The following is a 25723-nucleotide window of genomic DNA, read 5'->3' as shown; positions in this document are numbered from 1 at the left end:
GCCACCCAGGGATCCCCAGGACAGTGGTTTTTTAATGAAATGTTCAATTTTTGGATTCAAACTTTCCCACAAAGCTCTTTATGTCCATTTACTTAGTACTAAATGGTGCACGATAAACAAATCTCAGAATGCTCACGAAATGCTCAATTCCACTTTTGGCACTTCATGCCAGGCTGCAACAAGCAGGCCTGCAAATTGCTTCAGAAGGGATATGCAGAGTATTGCCTAGGACACCCTGAAAAGCAAGGCACTGATCTCTATGTGGCTGCAAGTACCTGCCCTGACCGCATCTGAAGGCACTGGGTAGAAACCAAGATTGGGTATGAGTGACAATGTGGCCAAGTGGCCCACTGCTGTGCATCCCAGATACACTCACACTGCCCTGATTAGCTGGGTGAGCAAACAGCCTTACTTGCAGACCCAACATGGTAACCCACACTGCTGACACTCCAAGTAAGGTGTCCAGACCTCTATACTTCTGTGAGGGTGAAACCCGAGTGTATAGTATCCGGAGGATTCTAAAAAATCTTGGCCAGAGAGCTAGGTATGGAGTGGGAGAGGTCAGGGGGACCTAGGTGCAGGGGAGAGGTGTGCATCCTGAGCTCTCCCTCCATGGACCAACTCTCCCTCACTTCATCTGCACTGAGGACTTACCAGCTGTTTCCGCAAAGCCCTGAATCAAGCTCTGCTTGTTCAGTTGTACATTGCAGTCTCTGGTGGGATAAGGCACTTCAGGGAGGGCTGAGAGCAAAGGCCTCTCCTGCATCCCCCAGAGCCACACGGCACTGAAACCAGGGCAGGCCCTCAGTGATACTTATGGATGAGGTGACTCACTCTTGGATAGTTGGCAACCTGTGGTACCTGGGTGGAGTGCAGGGTGCCACACTATGTAGTAGACCACTAGGGCCCAGAGCAGCTCCTTTCATCGATCTGGGTGGAAGCCTGGTTACTGACAGGTTTTTAAAGCTCCCCAAGTAATTCTAATGAAGAAGTAGCCTCAGAGCTAGTGGTAGGTGGGCAGAGCACCCATCTTAGAACTCGCAGGCTTGGCCCACACCTAGCCCGAGTGCCCCTGAGCCACATGACCCTACCTCATTTTGTTACAGCTTCCTTCTCTCTGTGGGGCTGATGTCCCCTGCATTTTATGGGTATTCAGAAAGACAAAGCCAGAACAAATTTAAAGCACAGGGCCCCACACACAGTGAGCACTTATCTAGGGATCCTCTTTTTGCCTTTTTGCTGTTCCTCTGTCAGGACATATCCTCGGAACTAGACTTTGGGCTAAAAGCAGAGCCATGACCAGGGTGAGGAAAGCATGGCCCCCAGGGCATAAAAATTAAGGGAGCACTGGCTTTAAGAATCAGGCAAGTGCAGGGTAGGTGCCGCACAACCCTGAAGCTAAATGCCCTCTGGTGGACAGGTATCTTGGACTTGCTTATTAGATATACAGGACTTAGTTTTCTTAATAAATTACTCTGGCTAGAAGGAAAAAGTGAACTGGATTTATAACTGATCCAGACAATTGGTCACTTGCAAAACATTTCTGGGGTATTTACTATGGAATCTTGGCAAAGCCCACAGAACCCCAGAGCTATCAGGGAACCTAAACAAAAATCTAGCCCAACTGTCTCACTTTACAGATGGGAATGGAGGTCCATATGATGACCTGCTGAGGTCACATGGCGAGCTGTCCCGAGCCCCAGTGCTCCCCCTGTAGCACTTAGACTGGATCCCATAGGCTTAGCTTTCTCTTTATTGGGGGAAAAAAAATTGAGTCTGCACATTCAAAGAAACCTGCAGAGAGAGCTTATGCAGAGTGTCTCCTCCTTGACTCATTCATCCTCACCTGTGCCAAACCTCCAATCTCTTTGACGCAGACATAGAGCCGGAACAGGTCCAAGGGCTTCTTGCCCACTGCAGGCAGACTTGAGACAGGGGAGCCTCGCTCTTCCATGAAGGTAAGGTATCTGTCGACCCATAGCTTCCGCTCTGGCTCATTCCCCAACTCATACACCTTTGTGATCTTTTCCCCAGTAGTGGTGGATGAGCTGGACTTCTAGTGCCCAGAGGAGCATTTGGAGATGGGGTATGGGTGGGCACAGGGTAAAGGGAAGAAGGTGAGAAGAAAGTAATGAGCTACCAAATACAGGAAGAGAACAGATTTAAAAACTACTGCTATCACACAACAATTAGGAATGAAGGCTACTAGTTCAGGCACAAACTATACATTTTCTTAATTAAGACTTTACTTTGACTTTAAAGAAAGGGCCCAAACTCCCCCTTTTATATACTTCAAGAACAAAAACAAAAAAAACAAAAACCTTTTTTACTTGATTGATTATAAGCGTTGAATCCCAGAAGGCATGATTCCAATAACACTGCACGTCATTTTTAAAAATAAAAGGGTGTTAGCTCATAGAAGAATCACAGTGAATTTAAAATTTTACATGTATGTAATATTATAGAGCTCTCAAAACTATATGGATCCTTACTTGTTGTCAAAATAAGAATGGCCAACGTGGGTCTTCGTTAAAATGTTAAATCATACAGAGGAAAGCAGATAACGGGACTTGCTGAAAAACATAAGGTAGGTCACAAATGCCAGGAACCAGTGGTGTGGGCTCTTTGCTCATTTGCAAGCTTTATAGACTAGTGGCCAGATATGGTTTTGGTATTTACTCATGATGACTACTAGCTCTCCCTACTTAAGATTTCTTGAACTTCTCTGCCAAGGCAAGGGGCTATTAGAGAGTTATTTTAAAAGATTTCTTAGGCAACCATGCTTTAATCACAAACACATGTGCTATTGCATATTCCCTGAACATCTACAGATAAAAATATACATTTACTTTTACACACACAGGTTTATGGGCTCATGTGGTTTATACTAATGCTCTAATTCTTGTCTTTTTCTAATTATCTTTGACCCTAAAATGTCAAAAGTTGCTGTTTCTGCATAACTGAAGCCCACCTTCTGGATGGATTATGTGATCTGGGAAGGTAACAGTTTTAATCCTACACAGCCCAAATGTGTCTTTTTCCTTATGTCTCTGTATTTGTAACAATAATTTGGGTACTTGTAATATTTACAACTCCAGGGTTATTGTGAAAAATCACTTCTAGATTCTCAATAAAGATTTCCTTGGAACAAGAACTGACTTCATTTCCTCATATGTATTTATCAGTTATCATTTGGAATGGATACCCGTTATTTTAGATGGAGTTTTCCTGAACTCTTTTTCTATTATATTTAGCTTAACAATTTTAAACGCATAGCTGAAGTTTGGGAGGTTAAGTAACATGACTGCACTGAAGTTTGAGGTTACCTTATTTGGCAAATGATCCCCAATAAAAGTAGGACCTCAGAAAGGATGCCTGAGAAGGAAACTAACAAAGTTGGTGAGTGGCAGCTTCTCCCCTAATTAACATGTTCTTCTCCCGAGCTATTGCTGCTGGAATTTTATGACTCAGACTTAGAATTATCGAGGCATAAAATCTTTACATCAAATACAAAAAAAATGAGTGATACAAGTTGATGTAAATAAAAAATTTAGGGTGGCAAGATTTAAAAAAAAGTGTGATCTTTTAGAATTTACACTGATGCCAAGGCTAAACAGTAAGTCATTTAAAAATGACTTTAGATTAGAGCTTAAAAATATATATACATATTCATACATATAACTATATATCCATATATATTCTCAGAGTGTGGAACATACTATATATTCAAATGTAAGTTTTTAAATTTTCTTTTCCATATTCTTATACCCAAGGAATATTCTACTAGGAAAAGAAACCACATTTTATACCACATTCCAGAAGCTTTGTCATCACTAATGGGGTAGTTATTATGAAGAGGTTTCTAAATTCTAGTTCAAAATTTTTTTCCTTTTGGGGAATAATAGAAAAATGGGTCCAATGTTTTTTTAAAAAATTAAAATTTAAAATAAGAACAGGAAAAAAAAAGCATTATCACCTAAAATCAATAATAATAATAAAAAACCCCCACCAACCTCTCCCTTGCATTTTATTTCTGAAAAATTGAGAGGTGAAAGTTTGACATTCAATTCAGGGTAAGAGAAATAAAAGCATTCATTTCAATTTAAAATTACTTTGAGTAATTCCACCAACATTCTGAATGTAAAATCCACCTGCCATTTCTGGCCTGGTCCTCTCCAAAGCTGGGGAAGGCTTCTGAAAGGACAGTTAGTCAGGACCTGAGCATTGAGGCCATGCAGATGCCTGTTCCCGTTTATGAAATGAATGCATCCCAGAACCTGAGATAGGCCTAAAATAACAATATGCCTGGTTTGGCTATGCATATTTCTACTTTTCTTTCTTAAACAAACTTGAGTTTAATTTCTGCATATCTCAATGTGTTCTCGTAAAGTTAGAAAAACTTAATGAAGTGGATGGTTTTTAATTGAATCCTCTTGTTTTTCATAGCATAGTTATCAGATCTTCAGAAAAGACTTAAGGATTTTTATGGCACCATAATGTAGGAAAATGCATCTGTATGAAGAGACAGTGGTCAGGCCTCAGGTGATGTGTTAGGTCCCAGAAGAGGCTTCCCAGGCACCGAGGCCCCTTCATCTAAACCATTGTCACCCACTTTGTTTGTCCTTGGTGGCTCTTAGTTGCATAGCTTATGAAAAGCGTATGTTTTGCGTGGAATTACCTGTCTTCCCCTCGTCTTCCACTACGCTCCGAGTTCCACAAAGCAGGGGGTGTGCAGATTTTGAATTGCCAACAGTGACTGCACACCGGAGGTAGTTGGTATATAATCTGTTCTGTGAATGAGCACTCAAAGGGTCAGAAAGGGTTTGAGAAGTCTGGCACCCTCCAAGTAAGAATTAAGAGCAGAATCAAATATTTCTGTAAACAGGATTTCGGTGATCAAGGTGCTAAGTGAACATGGACACAGGCTGGACATTGAGAAAGGATGATGGAGCCTAGGACTGACTGGTGTTTTCTACCTCCACTCTCAGCCTCCAGGTCTGTTTACTAGCCAATCACCAAATATTGAGAGAAACAAAAGCGTAAGATATTGATTGGACTACTTTTTTTGGTTCATAGACACTGGCTTTCACGTAGCCTTTGGACAGGAGTCATTATATGTTCTACCCACTGACATGGGGCAAGTCAACTAGCTCTGTGGGAAGATGGGATGACTCTTCCAGGTCACTGGGGCTACCTTGTAACTGTAAAAACCATATCCTAGTGTCAGAAACCATCATGGGCCTGAGGAAAGGGAAGGGAGATTGCTCAAAGACTGTAGCAGGACATGCTGGCGTCACAAATGTTTCCCTTGCGTACAGTTTAATGAAGTCTATAAGTACAGTTTTCCTCAAATCTTTCAGGCACATTTACATTTCAGCAGTCTTTACCATATGCCTGGTAATATGCGTATGTGCAAGTGTTTATTTTTTATTTTAGACTGTTCCGTAACAAAACAACGTTGGTCCACAGTGCACTGTCAAAGCATAGAACATCTTTATTGTGGGGTCCATTTCGAGCTCACTATTAGATGGGTTTCATAAGACATGCTGGTAAGAGCAATGTGAAGTAGAAACTGAGGTTGTGTCTCAGAAGGAACAGTTAAATATTCCTAAATTGTGTATGTCAGCAGTGATCTGATAGCAGAGATGCTCTCAGGTCCTTCCTTCCAATTGCTTTTGGTTCCCTTCCTAAATTAGTATCTCATTCAAGACAGGGGCCATTTTCTGAATACAGAGCTGCCATCTTTCTTCCCTTCCCTCCAACCACAGCTCCTCTTGTCCTTTTCTGCCACTGGAGCCAGAAGTCTGCTTGTAAATTTTTTTTAAGATTTTATTTTTTTATTTTAGAGAAAGAGTGTGCAAGCATGAGTGGGGGGAGATAGTAAAAGGGGGAAGAGAGAAGGACAAGTGGACTTGAGCTGAACATGAAGCCCCAGACACGGGGCTCGAGCCTAAGACCCTGAGATCATGACCTGAGCCGAAACCAAGAGTTGGACGCTCAACCAACTGAGCTTAAATTCTTAAGCCTAAGACGGTTATGGTATGGGAAGAGATAATGTATATGGAAATATTCAGAAAAAAGGGAAAAGGAGTATGCAGTTTTAAGCATAATTGTTTTATAGTAAGCAAAGGAATTCAACAATTCATTTTACTTTTTTCTTATACTTAAGTGGAAAGTGGGATTTTTATAAAAGTTTCTTCCCTACGGGACTCGTTCACAGATAACTTGACTAGTAAGTTGTAAGATCATAAATATCTCAATCTTTATTAAATCCAGAGATGGCAAAGTAGAATTTTTATTTTTTAGTTAATTTATTATTTTTTGTAAGGTGGAGTTTTTAAATACAGAGATCTATAGGTCGTCTTTGTTTTTCATAAATTATTATTAATTATTACCTTAAGGTATTAAAGATTATTATTTGCAATCTCTGAAATTTTTCCCTCTGAGCCAACATACCAGTGTTTTTGAAAAGTTCTAATTTGAGTTCCACCTGTTAACTTGAGAGTATGCCGATTCAAAAATGCTTTTCTTATGATTAAGACAAAACACAACACAACAGCAGGGTAGATTACGGGGGAAAACCCCTGTAATGTTGGCTGCCTTCTGAGATTCAAAGCCAATAACACAAAGACATCAAAATGCAGGCGTTGCATTCCCCCTTCCTGTTAGTTCTGCTTAGCCCGCCCTAGAGCATTTTTCATTTCATCTTGGTTGTTGCAAAAGCGAAACATGTCTACAGAGAAGGTAACAGTGAATATTGCCCTTTCTTCCTCTGAAAAGGAAAATGCTGGTTATACTAGAGCTCCACATGAATTTTACAAACATTTACTGGAACCACCAACCCTTCAAACCTTCAGCTCTATCTGTTTAAAGCAGTGAATGGATAATTAATAGCAGCCTCCTTTTGGGGTTTTGACTAGATTGCCAGATTCTGCACATAGAGTCTTCTTCCCTCGAACCTGCTTTTCCTGAACTGTACTCTTCAATACGTTGTCTTACAAAAATTAGCGTCTTAATTAAACCTTCTTGGCAAGTAATTGCATGTTAAGGTTTTTTTTTTTTAAACAGATCTTTTGATTCCCTATATGAATGTAAAATAAAGGTTACTACAGCACCATTCTTATTCTTTTTTTTTTTTTTTTTTTTTTTAATGGCACAGAATTAATCTCTTCAGTAGGAAAATAAAGACCAAGCTCTATGGACAGAACACTGAGGCTAAAAAAAAGTTCCCTCATAGGTACACTACCATTTTTTGTTTTTTAACATATCATATGGAAATCAACACTTAATTTCAAGATGATCAGCAATCTTGTGCAGGATGTAATTTTTCTATCTCAACTGATTCTAATGTAGGTACATATTATTAATCCCAAAGTAGCATTCCAAATATTCACATGCAGTAACATTTCTACAACTTTTCTGTTAATTTCTGACAGGTGGATTGAAACAAAGCAGGGCTGGTATTATGTTAACCTGTGCCCAGAGTGCAATATCTCTATTTTCAGATAGGCAGTTTTAAAATAAGATGTTTCAGATACAACAGCCCATGAAAGATTCAGGCCAAAGGCCAAATTTGTCATTTATTCCATGGCTGCTATTAGTTCCCATGTAAATGGAGAAGTAACTCGTTTTAAAGATCTTCTGTAAGTGCACAATGGATCAGACATTTGAACAAAGTCACTGCGTGAAGGAATTTGGACCCAGTGACATAACCACATGCTTCAGATAGAGCTGCTGCTTTATACTAGCAGTTTCATTACCAGAAATTAACTTCTATGATTTACACAAACTTTACTCATTTCGTTACTAATATAATTATCAAGAAAACCCTTTCATGGATAAATTATGAAGAAAAAGTCTTATAAAACAAATAAATAAGCAAGCATTCAAGTAGAATTAATTAATTATAAAAAAAACCCCAAAAAAACAAAAACAAAAAAAAACACAAAAAAACCAGAGCCACTTACAGGGCTTGATGGAGTCTTTGGCCAGCCTGGGCTGCTAATGCTATCACTTTCATCTCCATGAAATGAGGAGATGCTAGCAGAGCTGGGGGACATTGGGGAAGGGACTGGCAGGTTGCCGGGGGTTGGGGGCTGAGAAATACCCTGAGAGCTGTAGCTATCCTGTGGTAGAGGAATAAAAAAAAAAAAAAAAATGACAAAGGTAGGGCAAACTTTATTTAAATTAACAAAAAGCACATCCAGTTTAACAGACTAATTTTTATATATAATGGATATATATAAAGACATGTACAAACACACACACAGAAACACACACATAGAAAGGTATTAAAACAACATTCTTAATTAGTATAACTTGGTAAGTTTGCCGGATGCTGGATAAGGCCACTAAGCCACCATGCTTACTTCAAGCTTACATGGAATGCTAAGCATGGGTTACCCCGTATGAAAGAAAGAAAGGAAAAAAAAAGCTGTTCACCTTATTTATCAAATAAGGCAGGAAAGCAAAATATTAAGTATGTTGTTGTTGCTGAGGCGGCCAAAACAGGAAGCTATAAACTGAAGGCAGAGAAAATGGCTGCAAGGATCAAAACCAGGCAAGACCCCCTACTTCTCCCCACCCCCAGAGCAACTCTCTCCGGTGGGGCTCGTCCCTCCACCCCTCTCCCACGACCAGGAGTTAAATGCCGTAAGAACTAGTAACTTTCAGATCCACACCATGGAGGGGTGAGGAAAGAGGGGAGAGCTACAAACTCGGCGGACGAGATGGAGGCATGCAGAGGAGAAGAAACCAAGTGGAAACAAAAGTGGAGGCCGACACCAGTGACTACAGAACACCATGGCAGCTTCAGCGAGGCAGACCCCACACCACGTGCAGAGGAGAAAGGAAGTACCTTCGACTTGCTCTCAGGCTGCGGAGCGCCTTCTTCTTTACCGTCGGCTTTGAGAGGCATGGGCAATTTGGATTCCCCGGGAGACATCATATCTGCAAGACCCATAGATGCTAATCGAAAACAGGAGAAAGAGTTTAGGATTATACATGTGATGCATCGGGCTGTGCTCCTGCTAACACAAGTTACTGAGTGGTGCATGGGACACTTGCATTTCCCTTGAAGGAAGAGAAGAAAAAAGAAGAGAGTTGTAACTCCGAGCACGCAGTCTTCTGAGATCTACACAGCACGTCATTCTGCCAGTCCTTGTGTAACTTCAAACCAAACCAAAACCAAACCTAAAAACAAACACCCCCCCCCGCCCAATCATTTACTCAACACTGGGGCCACTGAAAGTCAACTCTTATCAATATTGTGTTTTTCAAGATCACTACAGCTTAAGTAGAGTAGGTGACTAGTAGGAATCAGTCCAGCATTTAAAATGCTCCTCAGGTGTGAAAGGAAATACTGGGTGTGTGTTTGTACTACCTGGTGTCTGGTGGATTTCGTGCTTTCCTAATTTCCTAAATTTTCAGGATCTACTGTTTGCAAAACCATGTGACATTTTATATTGTTTTCACTTTAAAGTCTTATCTATGGCTTGTGGCCTAGTCTGCAGCAATGGAAAACAGTCGGAAAATGACTTCCAAAACAATCCTCAAAAGTCACTGTTGAAGGAAAGGACTTCTAATTATTTTGCACTGTGGCTGGTTTCCTTTCAGGGTGGTGCTGGGTGTACATCTATCAATCCTCAGCAGCAGCTCCAATGTCCAGGTCGGACACCCACACCAGCTCCAGAGTCAACGCTCCAATTCCCGGCAAAACTCATTTTCCATCTCAAGGCTCAGAAACTCAATCAAGCTCATCTAGGATTTAGAATGCAAGGTTCAGAGAACGATTGATTTATACACGTTATTTACGAGTATGGATGGACATTTTTGAGTTAAAAATAAGGGTTTGGATTTCTCTTTAAAGAAGAACAAGGCTACAGTAGGGAATCGGCGTAGACATCCAGGGAATAGCAGCTGAATGTCTACAGAACCCCACTGTGAAAACCATCTGCGCAGCACTGGGCTGGGAGCGCGACACCAAACAGATGTGTGAGGAGAGATGGAAGCAGACAAGGGAGAGCAGAGAGAATTAAGAGCCTTGTAAATGAGTGAAAGCCAGAAAACATTCCTATTTCAAAATAAAATAAACCTGAGGTTTTATGAACAGGATCCATTCTACATTCTGCAAACAAAAGTGCTGGCTGAACCGAGACGGTGCACATGTTGCATAATGTGCCAAAAAAAAAAAAAAAAAAAAAGGCAGCTTTAAAAAAGGCTCCACAGATTGCCCACTACAAAATGATTATTGCACATATTCATGTATTACTATGTTTTAGAAAATAATTAGTTTTAATTACAGCAGTGAGAGAGTGAGCAGGGCTCTGGCGAATTAGCTGGCAAGCTTTGTGGTGCTAATTTGCTAATATCGTTAGCATCACTGCAGGTTGAGACCAGAGGTCCTGCCAAAAAAGCCGACCCTGCCACGTGCCCAGGAGTCCGGCAGCGCGCTCACTGATGCCCTGGGAAGTGCCCGGCTCTTCCGCGGGCACACTGGCGTGGGTTTCAGAGCCCATTTGCAGCCAGTCAGCCCTTGAAGTCATCACCACGCACACAAATCATAATTGGGATGTTTTTCTTTCCTTTTTTTTTTTTTTTCCAAATTACTTTCAATACTTAGACTTTAAGAACTGGAACAAAAAGCTTTTTCAAGTGATGCAGCTGCAGAGAAAAATCTATTGGGATCAGCTAAAAATGCTGTTATTTTTGTGAATGTGTGAAACCTCAGAAAAGCAGCTGAGAGAGATTGCACCAGGACCGCCCCGCTCAGAGCAGTGGGTCGCTTTCGTGCAGTCTTCTCTCTGGGGTCTAGTGCTGTAGGAATTAGTAAATCCATGCATTAAGAAACACCCTTTTTAGAAGAACAGAAGGAAAAAAGAGCGGGACGAGTATGGAAAGAGGAGCTACTTTATCAAAGTCCATATGTCCTTGCTGGTTATTCACAGAGTTGGTTCAAAGGAACGACAGCCACACAAACCGAGAAAGTGGCAAAGTCACGGACTCATGGCTTCTGGGAAAGCCTGCTTCTTCAAAGGTTACAATGAATAGTTCTGTCAGTATTTGTGATAAATCATGTCTAGATATTACTCTTGAAAGATAGAAAATAGTAATATTTGTTGTTTGTGCATTAAATGTGTTAACATACACAAAAAAACAATTTTTAAGCATAAAGAAGTAGGCCAAGATGTATTATTCTAATTAAGGACAATTAATTTATACTGATTTAAAAATCAGACTCAGATGAATGTAAGCATATATGTTGGTTTGAAATTCCCCAAACTTTTTCATTCTCTATTATATATTTTTAAATGGGCACTTAGGGTCTGCATATATAAAAACTGTCAAAAGTAGCACTGCTTTATTATTTTGAGAGATAAATCAGGATAGGATTGAGAGTAACAGTTTTATTTAGTCCTCCTGCCTTACACTGCAAATTTTATTTTACTAAATGGATCATAAGGTCTTTCCTTACTGTGGCTTTTGCTGCTCCTTTTGTTGAAATGCTTATTTTTGACTTCTTACCAGAATTCTCAATGAATCACCGCAAAGAGCTATATGCCTCCCAGGGCCAATGACACTCCAGGGGCACTATTTTTTTTTCTCCTTTCCCAGAAGAAAAAGACCACCACTATTGTAAGGATGTGTTAAATCAAGGCCCTGTTCTTTCTCCTATTGACATCAGTAATCCAGTATGTAAAGTTCAGACATAAAAAGGGGCAGTAAAGAACCCGTGCCTGCAGAAAGTGCTGTGTGAGTACTGTAAATACATTTCAAGCGCTAGCCTCTGGCTTTGCAACTGAAATTTAAGAGCTGGAATGATTTCCTAAAGTAAGTGTGGGTCAAGGTCCTAAGGCAGCTATTCCACCCTGGATTTAATATATTCAAAAGGAACATAAAGAACATATGGTGTGAGCAAAACTGAACTCAAACATTCACTCTTACTCACTCAGCTTTCTTTACTTAGTCTCCCTTACAAGGCGACAAAATCATTCCCAGAAGATGGAGAAATGGGACCAGAAACACACACTTGGTTTGTTCTTTTCATGGTAAACAATACAGCATACTCCACAAAATCTTTTATACCTTGTTTCTGAAAACACAGAAGGGCCTATCTATGTGTATACATCTGTAGATATTCATGATCGTTTTTATACATGCAAATATATAAAGAGTACCGTTAACATAACACATTCAAAGGGTACGAGGGAAGCTCTGGAGAAACACTTCCCTTGGGCTGGACCAGCCAGGCCCTGAAAGCATCCTCTGACACTTCTGTGTGCCGACACACCTCCACAAGGGCAGTGCAAGTGAGATGCACCACACTGTAATTTCCATCTGTGCCCTCTCTCTTTGTTACAGCATCCCAAGGAAACATGCAACCTGAACAAAACCAGTACTCTTGCTATGCATTGCTGCTTTGAGGAAACCAGCTCCCGTCTCCAGCCAGCTAGACTGATGCTCTCAAGAAAGCCCCAGCTCCAGAGGAAGCCCAGAGCTACCAATATACTTGGCATAGTCCCAGCATCCATTTTTCCCACTTGAAGAGATACGGTTTTCATAATTTATTGCACCTTCTCTATCTTTGGGGGTGGGGAGGATAGCAGTTCACCTCAAATCATGAACTTCAAGCAAGCAAGCAAACAGAAAGCCCAACAATCTTTATAAACTACTTAGACAACCAGCCACTAGCAATGGTGCTAAAGATCTAAAACTTCCTTAGTGAAAGGTCCTGAAGTCTCAAGAAAGCATCTATCCACTTGGAGGATTTATATTCTAGGCATAGTTTTGTAAATCTTTTTAAAATTTTTATTTTTTTTTAAGATTTTATTTATTTATTCATGAAAGACAGAGAGAGAGAGAAGAGGCAGAGACATAGGCAGAGAGAGAAACAGGCTCCATGCAGGGAGCCTGATGTGGGACTCAATTCCGGGACTCCAGGATCACGTCCTGGGCCAAAGGCAGATGCTCAACCACTGAGCCACCTAGGCATCCCTTTTATTTTTATTTTTTGTAAATTTTGTTTTAATTTTGAAACAGCAAATGCCACATAAAGCTGGCAGCACTTCTGCCAGGAAATACCTCTAAGTGGGAGGTTCTTTTTGCATAGACACATATGAAACCTATCTGAGGAACCTGTGAGGAAGAGATTCTTGGATTCCTCAGAAATTCTGACTGGGCACCAGAGATCTGTAGTTTTAACAAGCATTCCAGGTGACACAAGTTTCTCGATTTTTGAAAACATTGAAAGAAACTGTCGATAGTGTGGAAGTGAGCTCGCCTTTTTTCTCTGTTAAGGGCTAATGGAGCTAGTCTGCCTCATACTGGTAGGACATCCATAGGATGATGCTTTTGGGATGGGGTAGGGCTAGGTTGGCAGAAAGATCTGGAATCTGACTGGGCTCTTGTAGAAGAGGAAGGCCTGACTACATGGCTGCTCATTTACTATCTGCAGATTATACTGATGGAACCGCACTGCATTTTGCAGAGTGCCTTCCAGTGAGGCGAACTTAGAACCACAGATGGTAGATACGCTTTCTGGAATTTAGAGGTCTTCCTTAAGGTGGTGGTTTATACAAAGACAAGTACACGACTAATGAATATTATGAAAGGAAACACGAAGTATAAAGTAACTAATAACACAAGTATTATAAAAGGGTCTATTTGACAAGGCTATATGTGATATAATTTTGCCCATAGCATTACATAATTCTAATCTTTTAATGCAAATAATTTTTTTTAAAGGAAGCTCCTTTAGAGGGGAAAAAATCCCCCCACTGCTTAGCACCCCACTTCCCCTGCATCTTAAAATGAAGAAATAGTTGTCACATTCATACTCACACTGACTCCATTTGAATAATTACTTGCTCACTGAAGCCTGTAACCATTTGTCACTACACAGGAAGACGTTTTTTGGCCCTGGTACCCCGTCTACAGCACAACTGTCTGAACTCCACAAGGAGGATGCTGGAATGCCAGTTGCATAAGCTGCTAACTGAGGTTCAGCAAATCCCACTGCCAGCCCCGGACATCATGGGTATTATCTTCCCTTTCTCCAAAAGTGTCCTTTGACAGAGAAAATGCTTGGCTGTTATCACTCGTAATATGCTCAAACCACTAGACTTAAGTGATGATGATCAAAGCCATTTCTGGCTCAAACTCTAGAAAAAGTCAAGAGGACATCCTCAGACCAAAATCATGAGGAGCCACTCAGTAACATTCCGAGTTCCTTTGTTATTCCTGTTTCCCCCAGAGATTGTGACAGAGTGATAGCAGATTGGCGTGTGCCTATCAATAGATACACAATATATGCCAAATCATCAATATTCTTCGGATGTGCTAGCTAGATGACTACTTTCTACCAGGTAGCATTTGACTTACAGAGTTGGAATAAAATCACATAAATGTGTAGAAAAAATTTGATAAATGTCTAAATTAACTCAATATGTGTCTAAATAAGTAGGTCTAAAAATTCAATATTTCAAAATATACAATGCAATAAAAGAATAATACTAGCCCATACAAAAGACTGTGATGATAACCAGCTTTTCAACAGATTGCCTCTGTATGAAATAACGAAAAGCTGAATTATCTGAATAATAATAATAATAATAACAATAAAAAGAAACCCTCTCTGTGAATCTCCATTAAATTGGCTATTCCTTGGGAACACAAATCTTCTTAGGCAGGGCACAGTGCCACCTATTCGTGGTTGGTTATTTTTGTGGTTCTGGGGTCCAAAGGAAAAATGAAAAAATGAGTATTGCTAATAGTAGGTGAAAATTTATTGTGTAGTTTCAATGCTCTGAAGTAATTTTATTTCAGCAAGCCAGACAAAACACATAATGTCATAACCCAAATACACTATTACCTGGGACAGTGCTGAGAAGGGAAGGGGAAGCTTCTGGCAAATAGACTGTTTAAGAGCATTCCTCTTTCATCTCAAATGTAAAAACACCCACCTCGCTGGGATGAACTACCAGTATCAAGAAGAGCTATTCTATTTATTTAAAAACCTTCAATTTTGTCAATAGCTGCTCTTTCTTCCTCTTCCAGATACTTTTAAAGAGACGTCATCAAGGAATGGCACTATTAAATTAGACCCTGGAAACCAACAACTCAGAAGCTCAGATAGGATGCAAGCCCAGCCTCTGGCTGCCTGTTCGGCTGGACAAAGAAACAACAGCTCCTGGGGTGGCCTTTCAAAGACAGGTCAGAGAGGTGGCGAAAGGCAGAGGAAATGAAAAAAAGTAGTAAGAGAAAGCCAAGCCTCTAGCTCCATGGTGTTTTCCTCACACATCATAAAACATTGCAGGACACACACAACTGGTTTCACAAAGCTCTGCATTAACCAAAGGAGAGCATCCTCCTGAAATTGTGCTTACGACTCGAATAGGTGCTAGAAAGTAACAGGTCAACTGTGATTCCCCAACTTTATCTCAGCTGAAAGAGTAGCACTGCTCACTGCTGGTGGTTCAGGGTCAAAGGAAGCTGAGAACACAGACTATTTGCACAGGTTTGGGCATTTTTGGTATTACCACAAATTGAAAGGCCACTCTTACTGCACGGATTGGATGGGATTTGGTAAGAATGTAGTTGGTGACTTCACAGAGTGGGTTTAAAAAATTAGACATAATGGAAAATTTAAAACAGTTTGCTAAAGAAAATTGTAAAGAGTTTTTCAATGGAGACAAACTGGTAAATAGCACTTACGAACAACTATTTCCAGGTATAAATGTAGAAGTGAGAAAATACTTCCACCCCTCCCTCAATCACTTCCCCTGAAATATGAACTTGAAGTGTTCGTCTCCACCACGATGGAATGGAGTAGCAATCTTGTCATGAGATCTTCCAATACTTTGAACGATGTCCAAAGAGAAAAAGAACTTAGTGAATACATCTAGCAAGCAATCCCCAGAGTCACTTGGAATATGTCCACACATTACAAAAACAGAGTGTATAAAAATAATTTACACAGAACTCAATGTGATCCTTATGTCTAGAAATATAGTTACATGATTGAACAAGTTTCCAGGTGGCAGAAAAGTTGAGATTTTCCCGCTTTTCACCCAATGATCCCATTGCTTGGGGGTTGTTCACTGGTGCAGGCCTAAGAGCAGAAGAGGGGAAGGGAAGGCAGCCTTCAGAGCACAGAGCTGCCACGGTTACCTGCTGAGCTGTTCACCATATTGGGCGTCATGCTGTAGGGGGGTGCCTGGGTATTCATCAGCCCAGAGCTGTTGTTCACAGGCTGGCTGTAGGGAGAGCTGGAAGCCATAAGTCCACTCTGATTCATGCCGGGAAAACTGCCTTGCCTGTAGGAAAAGAAAGCACATACCTATATATACTGACCATGCACAATGGGAGCACTTTACCCTGGTAGCCATTTCTCATAATCCACTTATGCAAGGGGCGGGCCTGCTATTTTTCATGTTCGTTTAAAATAACTTATTTCCCAGAAAGAGAGGCTGAATATTGCTAAGTAATTATTTAATACACTGTGTAAAAATTCCAAATAATATAAATTTCACAAGTTATACATTTTGAATGTCGAATGGTCTAGGTTATGATTTATATAGGGAATATAAGCCAGAAAGGGGGAACTTGAAATAAAAACAGGAATTACAAAAGCAAGCAAAATTAATTTCTAATGCTTAAAAGATCTCTTTATAGCATTACTTAAATGTCCTCGTATCAAAAAACCAGAAGTTAAGGAATGAAAATCAAATTGGCTGTGTGGGAATGTTATTTAAAATTTTTTTCTTTGACTTAAATTTTTCTGATATAATGAATATGGGAGAAAGCATTTCTAAAACCCTTCAATCCTGTTATTTAACATTCTGAAATTAGGTACTATTAAAAACACACCAATTTTCCCATATTAACATGACACAGTAAATACCACACTTTCACTTCTTTTTGTAGGCTTTCCTGTGACAGGATAGAAAGGAACCTAGATTGGCTGACAGTGTGCCTAAAAGGCTCCGGGGTCACCCCTTCCCGATTGCGATGCAGACTCATGAACTTAAATTTTTGGTGACTTAGTTTTGCTAGTTTTGTGTGCATGCTCTGTTATTTTTTTATTTTTTATTTTTTTCATGCTCTGTTAAAGACAAACTTCTCACTCCTGCAAGGGGGAAAATTTCTTAATCTGAAGGGGACAACTGTGGCACCAAGGTGTTTCTCTAACCACTGGAGATGAGATCAGGAAAGGGGAGGTTTAAACTGCGCGGTGCTTTAATTCTTGAGAGAGAATTACAAGGTCAAGAGAAAAATGATGGCAACGTGCTAAAATCTGGGAAAGTCTCCAGTTCCTACTCAAGCATCTCTTATGTAAATAGTATACTTTGAGAAAACTTTTCAGACTTTTGGCTACGAGTGTTTCCTCTTAGAAGTAAAACTACTAGGATGGGTAGAAATCCACACTGGCTTATCTGTTCCAAATGAATTATGATTACAAATCCCCCCACCTCCATTCAGCTGTCATTTGATGACTTTTTATGCATTATAGTAAAATATTTTTAAAGCGACTCTTTAAAAGATTAACATAAGTCATTTTAAGAAAAACCCAATATACTATTCTTTTTGTGTAGCAATTTTCAATGGATTCAACTTCCTGGCTGGTAGAAAAAGTTCAAACATAGTCCACTTGAAGATTCAAAGTATTAAAGGTTTGAGCGGGTTTTTTTCTTTCTTTTAAATATTACATCAACCATTCGGGGAAATTCTGTCCAAGCGAACACTCGATGATGGCTTGGAAAGAACATTCTAGCAGGCTGAGGGACTTTTGGTGTGAGCATGGCTCTGGAAGAAAGGAATGTTACTTCAGCCTTGAATTCTGAGCTCAATGGTGCCACTTCAAGTGACTACAGACTGCTGAATCAGGATTATAATTCCCAGTGCAGTTCATTAAGAATGTATCTGAGATCATCTGATGGCTTGATTAACCTCTAGGGCATCAAATACTTCTAAACCCATTGCCCGGCTGCTAGACACCTACTCCTTTATGGTTAGGGTCTTAGCATCAGCAGGTAGGCAGCTGGCAGTGACTCAAGTACCTGAGGTTCTTTCCTGACGTGTTCTCATTCAAACAAAAGACAATTTCACATTCATGTACCTGTTTCAAAAGAGAACAAGTGGCACCTGTTGGGGCTGCTCTCTCAAGTTCTTAGAGGATAAATCATCTGAAGGGCATCCTTAGCTCATCAACAGGTTGGGTTTTCTGAAGACAGCTTTCAAGTCTCAACCGGCAGGGACCCATCCTTCAAGATCCAGATTCAAGACCCACCCTGTCTGGGAAGGCCATTCTCGCCCCCTGCCTGGAAGCTTGCCTGCCCTGGACTCTGCCTATCACAGCCTTCTGCACTTTCATTTGTGTATTGTAACCATTTATGTGCGCATCTTAGTTCTTGTAGGTTTGGATGTCTCCCGAAGAGGAGCAACTATGGAGTGCAGTCAGCTACTAAAGGAATACTTGTTAAATGAACTGATAGAGAACATTCTACCATTGTAAACAGGCCTCCAGAAAGACGGCCATCTCTTTCAGCTTCCACCAGATTCAATTTCACATGTGGTGTGACTATTGTGCACATGAAACAAATGGTTCCTTGAGCATGCTTGCTTAGAACACAGGTGGAAAAGAGAAATCGGATAAAACCCACCAGGCAGGCTCTCTGGAACCCTAATTCATGATTTCTCCCCCAAGGCTGCACTGTCATCTACAATCACCATAAGGGGATGAAGGTACACATTGGAGGTTAAAAAAAATACCCTTAAAATAATAGAAAAATTAAAGATATAGAGGTGTGTGTGTGTGGGTGGGGGGGTGGGGGATGTCAGTTGCTGGCTACAATGGTCTGGCTACAATGGTCTTCAATGAAACCATGCCTAGAGTTTTACAAGTCTGGTCTTGATTCTGTCACTAGTCACACTTTCCACTGTCTGGGATCCGGGAGCAAATCTCTTTGGGGCTCTGGGTCTGGTTTTGCACGTAACCATGGAGGGTCTGATAACAAGAGCAACTGTCCTAATTTATGAGGTCCTTATAAATGCTCCCAGCACCATTTCTAGGCATTTTACTCATTTAATTTTTTAAATTCCTGGAGGAAAGTAGGTGGAATTATGCTCACATACAGAGAAAGAAAATAAGAATCAGAGAGACTAAGTTGCTTAAAGACACATAGCTAATGAATGTCACAGGCCTGCTTTTAGTCTAGTGTCCTCTATTTCTTTCTCCACAGGCCCTCTACTACTGCTAGCACCTGACAAGACAAGGTTTAATGGCACGCAGAGCCCACTGTATATCTTCCTACCTTCTATCTGTCTATTCACCTGTAGTTGTAGAAAGCTGAGAAATAAAAATGGTGCTTCTCTCTGGGCTTCCTGAATACCTGCTTCCAGGAAGGAGTTTATCCAGGGTGCTTGCTGCGGGCCTCTCAGGTATCCTAGTAGGGAAGTAGCCAAGGAAGATGGGAGTCTTCCCAGGAATGCAGGGCATGTGTGGCCATGAGCACAGCACTTGGCCATCTGTCCAAATAGGGGAGAGAGCCAGCCTTCCATCAATGCAGGAGAAACCCCATTCATTATTGCTTTGGAAACTACTGTCAGGACTGTTGGTAATTTGGAACAAGCAAGATGGGCTTAATACTGAAAAAGAGAGCTTTCAACACACTCTGTTGAATTCTGGAAATGGAGTCAATTTTGTTGGTGGAAGGAAATCTAACATGGCCTCCCATCTAAACCGCGCGCACTCCAACTTGTGCACTCCAACTTACCACTGTGTGGCTAATAGGAGAGAAACGGTTTCTGGGGCCAACAGAAAGCTTCTTTGGTCGGGCTCACTACTGTTACTCGGACCACAGAAACCTCAAACGAAGCTGGGCCCTTTCCAGAGGCAGCACTCACTGACTGCTAGATCCCTTTCTGACCACAGCAACATTGGGAATGCTCCACATGGAATGAGGGGAGCAAAGACGTAAATGACACAGGACATTCTCTTTTTCAAAGAGAAACAAGATCAACAAAACAAAAAGAGATAGAAGTACAAACTGAAATGAGGGAAACATTTTCTACATAAAACCCTAAGATGTAAGTTACCTGGAAGAGCGAAGTGCCCTTCCTTGACCTTTGGCTGTGGGAATTCCTGGGCTATCTATTATGGGCTCAGATAGTTTTTGTTACAAATTACTGCTGTCCTAATGCCACACATTCCTGACCTGCCATGGTTGTGGCAATAAATGCCCACTAATGTCTCAGGGGGGAACTGATGAACATTGAAAAGTAACATTTTGTTGGTGTTGGGCTGCTAACATAGCTACTGGGCTGCACCCCCAGGGAGGTGGTGCACAGATCACAGCAGGTGGACCACATGGACCCTGTGTTCACCTGGGTCTGGTCTTCTGCAGCACAGTGCTCGTCCCTTTATCTTTTCAAAATCAAAGTATGGTGTGTGTGTGTGTGTGTGTGTGTGTGTGAGAGAGAGAGTAAGGCGGGGGGGGGGGGCGGGTTATCTGAACACGTGGGCCCACAAAACAACTAGAGGAACTTTACTTAAATCAGTCTTTGGTTGGGACTAGATAGAAGTGTTTGAGATCTGTCACTCAATGACAAAAGCCAGGTTAGTATAATGGGAATAATTCAAAAGTGGAGCCTCTAGATGTGTTTCCCTAAAGCACTCCTCATTCCTGCTTCTCAGTCTCCACACATGCACAAGTAATTTTTTAAATAGATTTTCCTTTTATTCACTTTGGAGATTTCTCAAACATTACACATTTATATGCCAACAAAGAGCTGGCTTTGGGGGGAAAAAAAAAAAACCCAGCAGCAAAAACCAGTTTTAAAGTGACCGTTTCCAATGGCTCACCATGAAAGACAGAAAGGGGAATACAGCTTCCAACTACAGCTTGAACTTAGCGGTTAAACACACCAGTATGAAATGCTATAAAGAGTAACCACACATTTCTAAATACCTTGTTTTAAAGTCAACTACAATAAAATTTAAAATAAGAGCTATATATGATTTTCGTGCTTTAAACGAATATTTAGGCCATATTGTTTTAGCAATCACCACTATTTTTTCTCAACAGTGACAGACGGGAAAGTGTGAAATGTGTAACTTGGAAATGAGTGGATTTCTGATGCAGCTCTTTAGAGAAGGGTAGGGACAGACAGAAGAAGTGCTTTGGAAACAAACACCACATGAGTAGAACCATGTCACAGAAAGTCCCAGGGGCAAGCCACGTGGAGAGACACTGCACACAAGAGTTCTAGCAGAGCCACTGAAAATATCATTCTTGAGTTATGTTCACTGTGAAGATAAAGCAAGGCGTGCTTCATCAGAAAACTGTTATGACTGCCAAATATACATATCTTTCTCTATATGGACTGCCACTAGAGATGGAGTTTGGGTTATAAAGCCAGAAAATACTGCTTACTGACAAAAATAATTAGGCTAACACTGAAATTTGGGGCATTTTTTCACTTAAACTCAACAGTTGTCAGAATCAGGAACTTGAATCTTTGAACAGCCCAATTCCAGCAGAATGTATTTTTGGAGAGCTCCAACTGTATGTATAACGTCACACAGGATGCTCTATTTTAAATGTTTTAGGAACATAAACCATTTTCACATACACGTCCGGCACCACTAGTGGAACACCTTCCAACCTGAGTTGCACACCATCTCTCCCCGAGCAGTACCAAGGACAAATTCAGTCATGATTATTTTAAATCTAATATCTAAAGGGGGAAAAAAACTACCTATATCCCCAAAACAACACAACCCAAACAGAAGAGAAAACTGTCTGAACCCCAGCCCATTTTTTGGTGTGGCTGATCCATCAGCACACCTGTAACAACACGCACATTAGTGATTCTGGTGGCAAAATAATGTTATAGTTTCAACAAGCCAGTTGCACTGGTGAGGAATCAACCCTGTGAATGTAAAGTGGCATTTATATTTTTAAACCAAAGATAACAGATAGAAGTGCCAATTATTTAAAAACAGTGGATTCCTGTAAAAACACACAGCCACACATTATTTTTTACAGAAAGAACCGTACTGCTTTCACTCAGGTGGACATGCTACAAGTGACTCAAATTAATCAGAAACGTCTTCTCTTTTTGATGGTTCTTATCATTTGTTCAAGAAGAGTGTTTTAGGATAGGTGTGGGAGGGGAAGGAGCCTGAACAGTAGGCCCAAACCGGAAAACAAACACAAGTCAATCACGGGAGCTGAGTGTCCACCTGCAACCACACTCTGTGGGTGACGGGGAGGTGCATCTGCTAGAAGCTCGGAACAAGGGAGGTCACAGAATGTTCCAGGAGAAAGGGATGCCAGCCCCTCCTCCTCTGCTCTCAGATCTCGTCTCAGGTCAGATCAGTGGGATTCAATCAAGTGAGGAGGGGAGAAGAGGGCCTTTGGGTGTCTGGGAGTAGAGGCAGCTGGCGGACTAGTAGGGAACCAGGGCAGAGACGGAGGGAAGGGCCAAGTCACCCAAGGCTTGTGGTCCTAGAGGTCTCTGTGTCCGTATGCTGGGAGAAACAGAGAGCCCAGGGGTTGTGAAGCAGGAGCAATGGCAGAAAAAGATGTGTTTCAAGGGCATCTTCCTCTGCCTGTGGATGAGAAGACACACGGGAGGCGGGAAGGATGAATGTGTGGCTGGCAGGTGTGCAGCTACTACAACAGACCAGGGAAGAGAGGCCAATGCCTTAGAGCCAGGTGGGCAGTGACACAGAAATGGACCGTATCTCGGAGGCAATCCTAATGGGACTTGGTGATGAATTAGATACTAGGGAATAGGAGAATTAGGGAATTAGATATTAGGGAAAGGACAGAACCACCAAGGTGTCTCCTAGGTGTCTGAATTGCATAAGAGGATGGCTAAAGAGGCAGGCACCAAGAGGTCAGGAGGAGTCTGGCTTTAGACAGGCTGCATCTGCCATGCCCCCGAGCTCCCAAGAGGCAATGTCACATGGGCAGCGGGGAGCTCAAGTCTGGGAAGCAGAGGGAGAGTCCTGGAACTCATCTTTGCTTCCTGTGCTCTTATAATCCTTCTTAAGTCTTGGTTAAGATCTTCCCTCATTGTGAACATGATCTCTTTTGGGACAACTTGTTCCCTTAAAGAAGGCTGTGATGTGTGTAAACCCAGCCACAAAGCTAGAGTAATACATAATCATTTTCCAGCTATAAGTTAATAATTCCACAAACCCTTTGGTAATTGACACATTTAAGTTTTATTTTCTCCTTTGAGGATGGGCAAAAAGGAAGGTCATTTTTTCAAGAGATCTATGAAAAGGACCCTTTCAATAGATGGGCAGTGGTAACTTTGTTCACTGGTCTCGAGAATGGTCTTTTTAGTGGATATAGAATTAGCAGATAACTGCAGAGAAGTTCTCCCTGGCAAGTCTCTGCCGTGGCCCTTATCACATGGGCTGTCCACGGGACCCCTTTGCCTCTAAAGCATTTCTCCTGGTCGTCTTTGCCTTTCTTCAAAGAGCTGTGTTCTCACCTCTGCATCTCGGGAAAGCAGTTTCTCTACCACACACCAAGGAATACTGCATATTCCATCTTGATTTCCTAAAAGGCTCTAACGCCTGAAATATTTTTTCCCTTTTTTGTTAACTACTTCATGCAGACTTCTCATAGGGTTCCAACCTGTTATCAGTTCTGCTCTGGCATCACTGTTAAAATGCACCTGTTGTGCAATTTCAAGATTAAGTACTTCTTTTTTGCCTCAATGCAGGCATCCCATTCCAGTTGTTCCTAAAGCACCTGACAGATCTTCACCTTCTTTCTCAAATCACCCAGGAGAACAATTAGAGCTCAAGGGTTTTGAAGTGAGAGACCTCCTTGTCAGGGTGTGAAGAAAATACAAAGTGTTTGGCTGTTTGAATTTTGGTAATTGAGAGCTAAGAATGTTCTCTTCATCTCAAAGTGGATTTTAGTTAGTTAAGCCCATTGTTCTGTTATTAAGAACTGTTTAGTGGCAATCAGACACGAATGAACTGTAAGTCTCCCTTCTGAAGACGCTTCATTCAGAGATCCTGATATTAGCACTTCCCTGCCGACTCCCAGCACAGGGGCTGCCTCAGGTACTGGCTAGAGACCAAAGCCACAGGTGGCAGAAGTGGGTCCCCAACCAGTCTCTTCCCTGCAAGAAGTGGACCCCAGAACTTTGTGGGTTCTGGTACATGTAGCTTCCCATTGGGTTCTGATAAGATGCATATTGCATAGCTCCCTGGTCTCGTAAAAATGAGATCATTGTACATCATGTAAGAAAAATTAGTTGCCAATGATGTCACCCACAGAAAGAAAACAGTGCTCTTCTCTGTGTTAGGTCAAAGATCTTTACTTAAAAAAAGTTTATTTTGAGATCATTATCCCATTAGGAAAAGATCACAAGTAATTTATAAGGAGGGCTATGCCTTTTCAGTAATAGAAGTACCCACCCTTTATACCTGGATGCAGGTATAAGAGAATGATGATGGAAAGGTCTCTTTGGAGGTACTAGCACCTCACACACAAGTGCATATCAGCCTGACAAATACCGAGAAGCTAAGCAGCACCCACCCAAGAATTAGCCTGAGTGATATTTTAGGAATGAAGTCATTAAGAATGCAGAGATCTCCTATGCACTCACAGACTCCTCATACCTAAACAGACTAGTCTATCACCCAAAAAAAAAGAATCTAGGTCCCGAGATCTCTACCTCGTATCTTGCCAAAGCAATATTCTGTAAAACCTTCTAACAAAGAATGCAGGGCTGTAGTGCCAGGAAATATGTCAGTATAGTCTTTTCTAGCTTAAAACAAAATCATCCTGAAATTCTTACAGATTTCCTGAGCTAAAAGGCAGCTTTGGGCCACAAAGTTATTTAATTTGTTTAAGCAAACACTGTTCAAAATTAGGCTGAAATATATTGCAGGAAAAGTGTGAAAGCTGAGCAAAAGTATAGTTCATTACATCCTCCCCAGTCGTTCTGCCCTGAGAAGGAGGATGGGCAGGATCCAGAAAGTCTTACCTGGTATTTCTTTAACAGTCAAAGGCCATTCAGAGAGAGTTAACTTTCAAATCAAGGGACAAAATCTTATGGTTCTGTAGCTGTGGGTTTTTGGTTCAGTTTGATTTTTTAAATCCATTAATGGAAGCATAATTTAAACTAAGAATGAAGGTCAAGATTAAGAAGAACCTTTGGCGCCCTAGCCCTTTATGCTACCAGGTAAGGGGTCCTGTGAGCAATCTGAGAACCCAGCCCCTTGCCCATGATCTTCATGTGGTCACCCGGGATGCTTCCCAAACCCCAGCTGGGACAGATGAAGACCTAGAGCATATCCTCTTCACCACTTTTAAACTGTTCCTGGTGTCAGCCTGAAAGCCCTGCAGGTTGGGGACAAGGCCAGTGCTGCTACCTGAGATACATGTGAGTCCAATAATCTTGCCCTTTACTAACTCTAAAGAGCTCGGATTGCCTGCATGGTGGGGCTGATTTTCTCTGGGGACGGGGTGGGGGTACTATGAAGGCAATTCTAGATATGACCATGGGGCACAGAAGCTAGTAAGGCCATGAGGTCAGATGTGCAGACAAGCGGCTTAGCCAAGTCAACAGGGGCACACCCCACTGAGGTAAGGCTCACCTGGGTAACAGGAGCCCGAACCCAATGTTGGTGCCATCATAGGTCACCTTAGCTGGTGAGAATAGCACCCAGCTGAGAGCAGTTCAGACT

At 41.4% G+C, this 25723-nt stretch overlaps 1 protein-coding gene across 10 annotated transcripts in view; it reads right to left on the bottom strand.

Moving 5' to 3' along the window:
* The window catches only part of ARID1B (AT-rich interaction domain 1B), a 435055-nt gene that overhangs the window by 26129 nt on the left and 383203 nt on the right, over positions 1–25723 (bottom strand). For 6 of the 10 annotated variants that reach the window (XM_038526412.1, XM_038526413.1, XM_038526420.1 and 3 more), the window contains 4 exons: positions 16168–16313; positions 8858–8967; positions 7968–8126; positions 1847–2056 (listed from right to left, as the gene is read on the bottom strand). In XM_038526412.1, the coding sequence (XP_038382340.1) occupies positions 1847–2056; positions 7968–8126; positions 8858–8967; positions 16168–16313 (625 nt within the window). The remainder of the gene's footprint in view (positions 1–1846; positions 2057–7967; positions 8127–8857; positions 8968–16167; positions 16314–25723) is intronic. The other 4 variants (XM_038526417.1, XM_038526421.1, XM_038526414.1 and 1 more) reach the window with 3 other exon arrangements.

This window comes from Canis lupus, chromosome 1, assembly GCF_011100685.1.
Source record: "Canis lupus familiaris isolate Mischka breed German Shepherd chromosome 1, alternate assembly UU_Cfam_GSD_1.0, whole genome shotgun sequence".
Taxonomy (NCBI): domain Eukaryota; kingdom Metazoa; phylum Chordata; class Mammalia; order Carnivora; family Canidae; genus Canis; species Canis lupus.
Note: the sequence above shows the minus strand (reverse complement) of the source record. Positions and strands in the feature narration are given on the sequence as shown.